Source organism: Poecilia formosa, unplaced genomic scaffold, assembly GCF_000485575.1.
Source record: "Poecilia formosa unplaced genomic scaffold, Poecilia_formosa-5.1.2 Scaffold158, whole genome shotgun sequence".
NCBI classification, from domain to species: Eukaryota; Metazoa; Chordata; class Actinopteri; order Cyprinodontiformes; family Poeciliidae; genus Poecilia; species Poecilia formosa.
Genome location: NW_006800097.1, coordinates 1,567,289 through 1,574,746, shown reverse-complemented (window position 1 = coordinate 1,574,746; position 7,458 = coordinate 1,567,289). Strand labels below are relative to the sequence as shown.

The following is a 7,458-nucleotide window of genomic DNA, read 5'->3' as shown; positions in this document are numbered from 1 at the left end:
CATGAAGCTGCTGCATGTTTTTATCTCTGTGTCCTCAGAGGTCAAAGGTCAGTACACAGTGACTCAGCCTGCAGCAGTGAGAGCTGATATTGGAAGATCTGCCACCATCAACTGTAGAACCAGTCAGGATGTTTATGTTTATAGCAGCTCCCACTGCTTAGCCTGGTACCAACAGAAAGATGGACAAAATCCTAAGCGGCTCATTTATTTTGCCAGCACTCGAGAATCAGGGACTCCAAGTCGTTTTTCAGGCAGTGGATCAAACTCTGACTTCACTCTGACCATCAGTGGAGTTCAGGCTGAAGATGCTGCAGTTTATTACTGTCAGAGTTTTCATTACCCCAACAGTCAGGCTGTGTTCACACAGTGAAAAACAGTAGTACAAAAACCTTCCTCAGTCAAACTGAACTGAAACTCAAGTTTCAGTGGCAGTGGTCGATGGAAGCTGCAGTAAAGAGACACAAGTAAATGAGAAAAAGATGGAGCGAGCTCAAAGACTACTAGCTGAATTGTTTGACAGAAACAAATTCAAGTTTCTGTCTACAATGACTGTCTTCAGGATCATTATGAGTTCTTATGATTTTGGCCATATTTACTGCATCAAACTTTCTTTTTATTGATGCACTCCATTTTCCTTTGTTTACCAATATTTATATTTGTGATTACTAGACCACAGCTAAAAATATTTTGCTAAAACAAAAAATACAAGAACAAGGTACTTATAGGAACACTTGCAAGAGTTGAAAAAATTTGTTAGCATTTTCCACACACTTTTTACCATGTTACTGTTAAAACCATTAAATGTTCCTTTGAAGAAAACAAAGTCTAAACAAGACGATCCTAAATATGAGATATTTACAGTAAACACTCTCAATTAGGTGACTCTTTATCCAGTTTTGAGGATTTTTTGCATAAATTTGATCTTATCAAATGTTTGTCCTGTATAACAGACAGAAAGTCTTTAATTTTTAAATTTCAAAGTGTGCAGATAAAGTCAATTAAAATTAATCAAATTTGTGTCTAATTGTGAAAAAATCACTGTATAATAATAATAAACCATCTTATAAAAAAACATTATGTATATAATCATGCTACCACAGCTGATTTGATTAACTGAACCTATTTTATGATAATCTTGAACAATATTGTTTTTGAGAAAAACTTTAACAAAACTGAAAACATATACTGAATTGTAAACTAATAATTCATAAAATAGTAAGGGTGTGTTTCTGGACAACAACTTGCATTATTTATAAATCTTAAAATACATCAAAGGAATAACTATATATAGTGAAACAAATTAAACAAAAGTAGGATGATGTTCTTTCGTGCCTATGACAAGAACATATCTCAGTAATATCACTAAAATACTGAAATCATAAATGCTGTCCTTAAAAGCATTCATGAAATTATGAAAATGTTCACTGTAGATTAGATATTTTATTTTGAAAATGTCCCGGGCACTAATCTTGGTACAAAGTAATTAAAGTGAGAAAGTCAGACAAATATGTTTAAGAAATTTTATTTAAATCATCAAGTTGTAGAAGAACAAATGAAGCAAAATGGAAGGAAAACATAGAGAAATTCTTGAACATCACAGCCAGAGCAGTAGGAGAGAAAAACTAGTGATCTTCTAGTGAATCAGCTCAGGACACTGGTCTCTCCTCAGTGTCTCTGTGACTGCAGTCTGGGAGCCCTGGGAGGCCTCACAGGTCACAGAGCCCACCTTCCTCCACTGGTCTGCAGGGAGCCTCAGGGGGCTGCTCCAGCTGTAGAGGCCGTCATTCTGCAGCACCCCGGGGCTCCTGCTCTGCTCCAAGCTGCTGCTGCTGCTGCCGTCCAGCTTCCAGGACAGAGTCCAGTCTGAGGGGAAGCCCTTGTTGGCCAGACACATGAGGGTAACCTGCTGCTGCTGCAGCTCCTCACTGGAGGGGGGCAGCACTGTCAGGGTGGGGCGGGTATCACCTAGGAGACACCAATCAGGTTAGAGATCAGGAACTACAGTCATTTGAACTCTTGTACTGTGAAAGTTGATTTTCTCCACTAAGACGTTTCTAACAGATGCCTTTCTGCTCTACCAGCCACTCAACTCACATTCTGTTTCGTTTCCTTTTCAAAAAACCTGTCATGCATATCAGCTCAGGAAGACTGATAATACAGTTTAACTGAAATATACATGTAGTGAAGTGTAGAATAAAAATATTAAAATTTTTTCCCTCATAAATAAAATGATGAAATCACAACAGTAAATGTTGTAGAAAAGGCTCATCAGATTTTTTAAAATATAATTCATAATTTAGTAAACCCTTTTTCATTAAATTAATCTGTTCAGAAGCTTTGATTGGTCACAGACGTTTTCTCACATCTCTTGTCTTTAACTGTGACACAGTTACCAATAAATAAAGATATGCTCTTGAACAACAGACCATTATTCTCATGTCTAGCACTCTGTAAATTATTTACTGATATTTTACTTCAAGAGGAAAGTTAATCTTCAACTTTTATAAATCACAGTAAAAGAAACTAATAAAAAACACATTTTTCTACCTTCAACAGGTCACTGAATAATTTTTTAAAAATCATCCAAACATACATCCAACCTGGCTCCTCACCAATTGTCCACCATAATGATACAAACTGGTTGAACTGCTGTACAGAAATATTTCACAGTAGGGACAAAAACATCTGACTTTTTAAGACTAATCAAAACCTTCAAGCCCAGATTAATGACTAAAACAAACACAATTTACTCTAATATTTATTCAAACATTAACATATATGATTGTATCTTATATTTGGTTTCTCTTTATGAAAGAACTGTTGGGTCAGTGCATTTATTTGCAAAAAGAAAACCTAAAATCTTCACAATTCATTCAACTGTCATTTATCAAAGTTAAATACTGAACATATGAAATTACAATTTAATAAAACAACATTTACTTTGACTTACTTCCAACCTGTAGTCTGGTTCCTCCACCGAATGTGTACCACAGTGACACAAACTCATTGAGGCGCCGTACAAAAACCTCTGACTGAAGAGACGCGGCTCTGACAGTTTTAGACTAAACTAAACCTTATAACCAGATTAAACCACGAACCTCTTTATTGATGTAAATCCTCCCCTTGTCCAGGTCTCACTATCTCAAAACTGTCAGATTTCCATTCACAAAATCACTTCTTTGTTCTTATAAAACTTCTGTTTATCAAAAATAATCTGCATATTCTGAGCTTTATTTTCTAGCAACACAAAATAATAAAAATTTAAAAGTGTTTATTAAAAAGTAGCTTTAAATTTCACTTACTTCCAATTTCCAGTCTGGTTCCTCCACCAAAAGTCCACCACAGTGATACAAACTCGTTGAGGCGCCGTACAAAAACCTCTGACTAGAGACACGGCTCACTCACTTTCATCAAAACAAAAAATAAAATCTGCTGCTTGTGTCAAATCTAGATCTGTCATAGAAAGCAAAAATGTTTTAAAATAATTAAAATTTTTATTTTCACAATATGAAACCATAAATAATGTTTTGAATTTTTCATCCAAAAAATTAAATGCACAAATGCATTTCTTTTCTTAGATGTAAGAATTATGATAAATTACTTAAATAAATCACTCAGATAAATTAAATATGTTGAAACTTAACAACAATCCAAATTTGAGTAATTCTCTTTTTTTTCTGATCAGTATCACAAGTTTTCTCTTTTCTCATCTTTAATTTTCTCATTATGTCTTAATAAAATCATTACGTAAAGATATGCTCTTGGAGCACAGATAATTATTTTTAGACTGTATACAGTTATTCTTTAACACACCTTTAACTGCATGTTGTCACCTTAGAAATCATTATTGAAGGTTTACACTCAAATATTAGAACACATATTTTAATAAACATTTGAAATAATGTCAGTGCTTGAACAGGTTTTGGTGAAAAAAATGTCAAAAAAAAAAAAAAAACGTAGTAAGTCCTAATGTGGAAAGATTAATGCAACAAATGTGATACCATTATTATGAAAAGGCATTTAATTATTTGCTTGCCATATGGCATCAATAAGAAAAAATAACTTCTGAAGTTTTAATAATAATAATAAAAAAGTATATTTTCTCACTCTAAAGTAAATAAATACAAATTGTCCTGTCTTGTAGCTTGTAGTATAATTACTGCATACTTGCCCATATGGTCACATGTGAGCCTTACTCCAAAGGTTCTAGGTCTAGGACAAGAGGTGGAGGGTGACCAGTAAGAGTACTGTGCATATATCTTGTGAATAATGTGAATAAGTCAAACAAAAGATTCCAGGAGCATTTGTGAAACATTTATTGCTTATAAAAATGAATCAATCCACTTTAATACAATATCAAGCACATTCAGAATGACACAGAGAAGTTGGTAATAAGAAAAAATGAAAGCAAAGGTAAAATCAGCCACAGATTGATTTTAGAAGCACTGGTCTCTCCTCAGTGTCTCTGTGACTGCACACTGGGAGCCCTGGGAGGCCTCACAGGTCACAGAGCCCACCTTCCTCCACTGGTCTGCAGGGAGCCTCAGGGTGCTGCTCCAGCTGTAGAGGCCGTCATTCTGCAGCACCCCGGAGCTCCTGCTCTCCTCCCAGCTGGTGCTGGTTCTGCTGCCGTCCAGCTTCCAGGACAGAGTCCAGTCTGAGGGGAAGCCCTTGTTGGCCAGACACATGAGGGTAACCTTCTCCTGCTTCAGGTCCTCACTGGAGGGGGGCAGCACTGTCAGGGTGGGGCGGGTATCACCTAGGAGACAACACCGAGGTCAGAGGACATGGATCACAAAGCTGTCAGTCATATAGCAAGCATCTAAGCAAACTGAATGTGACAGCAGAGATCTTCTATGCTAGGATGTTCCTGCCAGATGTTGTTTTGCTCCAACAGTCACTTAATGTTTCACTTCCTCTTTAGAATCTTCTGAGCTCCATCATCATTCAGTCTGACCCTAATTATTTTATCTAGACTTCAAAGGAAAAAACATTTTTTTTTTTTATGTTACAAGCGCTAATAATTAAATCAACATTTTAATTACAGGTTTCTCATTTAAAATTCACAATGAAACATATTTGTTAAATTTTGACAACATAAAGTAGCAAGATTAAATCTGTCCTTTTTATGTTGTGTTGTTGCTCTATAGCTCAGGAAATGCTTGTAAATGAGAATTTTTATCTCAGTTGTTTTCTTCCTTAAATGAAATAAATTAAAATAAAATGATTGGACATTTCTTTTCTTGTCTTTTTCTGTCTCTTCCCTTTATGTAGATTAATACAGAATAGCAGTTCAGATGTTGTACCACTGATTTAGTCACACATCAAGTAATATTTTATCAACTAAGAACAGAAAAAAATATTAAATTTCATTTTATATAAACTAATCTTTTCAAACATGGACTTTGACTCAACTTAAACTACATTGTAAAGTCAAGATACAAAAAATATCTGTTTTCTATTAAACTACAAACAGCAACATAGAAACATTTTAAAAGATTCTATAATTTTCTGTTTAGTCTTGAATTGGAACAGACTTACTTCCAATCTCCAGCCTGGTTCCTCCACCGAACGTGTACCACAGTGATAGAAACTCACTGAGTCGTCGTACAAAAACCTCTGACTGTAGAGAGACACGGCTCTCTGACTTTTTAAGACTAAACTTAACCTACGAGCCTAGATGAAACTGTTCAAAGAAAAACACAGTAATTATCCGTTGACTGATCGCAATATATAACACAATGTTTTAGATTTAAAAATCTAAAATCACTTTTGCATCTCCTGTGTTTTAGTAAATAAAAAATACATTACCATATTTTTACTGCCTATCCATCATGAGAGAAAATTAAGGAAAATGAACCAAATAAATAAAGATAAGTAAAAACTTTAACTTACTTCCAACCTCCAGTCTGGTTCCTCCACCGAACGTGTACCACAGTGATACAAACTCAATGAGCCGTCGTACAAAAACCTCTGACTGTGGAGAGAAGCGGGTCCTTGACTCTGAACACAAACCACTCTGCAGAAAATGCTGTTTGTTGCATAAAACAAGCCTGAGCACAAAGCCAAAGCTTTACCTGAACTTTACCAGAATCTAATTGTTTTATCATGAAAAAGAAAATTCCAGGTAAACAAAATAGAGGGAAAAAAATGACTGTGTCCTAAAGCCAAAAGTAGTATTTGTAACTCCACAAAGGGACCAATCCAGAGAGATAATTCAAGTGCTATGTTTTTATTATGTTTACTTGGTATAATTCAAGATACTGTTTTTAAATATCAAGACAATCAAACATTTTCCATTTCAAGAAAAGCTAGTCTGTCACTGAGACATAAACTTCCTAAGGGGTATGACCTATAAAGATGCTGTCTAGCTGAAATATTTAGGATATTTAAGTAACAAAAACTCTGCTTTAAAGGAGCAGATTACCTTATCAAAAGAGTGAAAACTCTTCATAAGTTTAATAAAAAAGCATCTTCAGTTTTGTTTTATGTAAAGTAGAATTGAGTGCTATTGACCTTTTTGCCTGTTACTGATTGTGGAGATATTCTGTGTGTTTATTGTCTTTACATATGTTGTAAAAGTTGAGTTGTGCCAATGTCCACGAAGACTGTTGTGGTTGCTCTTGCCCATTTTCTTATTTTTCTGGATGAGAAAATGTGTCGATTTCCCCTTGGGAAGCACTGAGATTTACTACAGACTGATCTTTTCTCTCATTGTCTGATACACTCATGCAAATGGGACGTTTACAGTCATTCTGGGTTAAAGTTTGAAGTGCAGGAAATGGGACGAGCTTTTACAGTTCCTGGAAGAGGAGTCAAACATAAGAGGTGCCAAGGTAGTTAAATGGGGTGAGGTTAGCAGGGAGTGATGTTATGCTTTCCTTTGTTCCAGGAGGAAAAGACAAATGGGTGAGTATTGTAGGATGGACAGACAGGCGGCAGAGAAGCAGTTCACAGCCCAGGGGAGAGACAAAGTGGCAAATAACAGAAACAAATCAAAATGGACTCCATTTCTGTCTGTTTTATTGAACCCAATATTGGAAAGTTCTTAGTGCACCTGCTTTTCACACAAGTTTTCACAGAGCCCATTACTCTCGCATAGAATTTTTACTCGAGTTTTGTGTGTGTTGAGGTCTCAACCAGTCCAGTCTGTTCTTTGGCTCATGCAGATCTCTTGGCTTACTTTACATTTGAGTCCTCTGAAAATTTTCAGGAATCGTCCACAGCTGGGACTTTTCAAGACTTACCTATGTAACTATGTACAGTATTTTTTCAGTTGTCATTTCCATATTTCCCCAAATCTGAATTGCTTCCAGACTTTTCAGGCCGGGGTGATCCACGCAAACATTCTTTCCAGGCCAGTTTGTTACCGGAAGAGCAGTGGAGACAGACAACGGTAAGCTGGAGAGGTTATCCCTGAAGAAGTCAGATGAGGGCAGGTGTATAGAAACCATAAAC

General features: G+C 35.9%; 3 gene segments (V, D, J or C); 1 reads left to right on the top strand and 2 right to left on the bottom strand.

The window, feature by feature from the left end:
• Positions 1–1,505: 1,505 nt before the first annotated feature.
• LOC103146456 (Ig kappa-b4 chain C region-like) lies at positions 1,506–5,605 on the bottom strand. The segment is given in 2 exon segments: positions 1,506–1,965; positions 5,542–5,605. A coding segment is annotated over 1 exon segment (261 nt).
• LOC103146472 (Ig kappa-b4 chain C region-like) lies at positions 4,300–6,754 on the bottom strand. The segment is given in 3 exon segments: positions 4,300–4,759; positions 5,896–5,977; positions 6,749–6,754. Coding segments are annotated over 3 exon segments (411 nt in total).
• LOC103146471 (Ig kappa chain V-III region NG9-like) overlaps positions 4,487–7,458 on the top strand; it is a 22,815-nt gene continuing 19,843 nt past the window's right edge. The window contains exon 1 of the V gene segment in view: positions 4,487–4,568.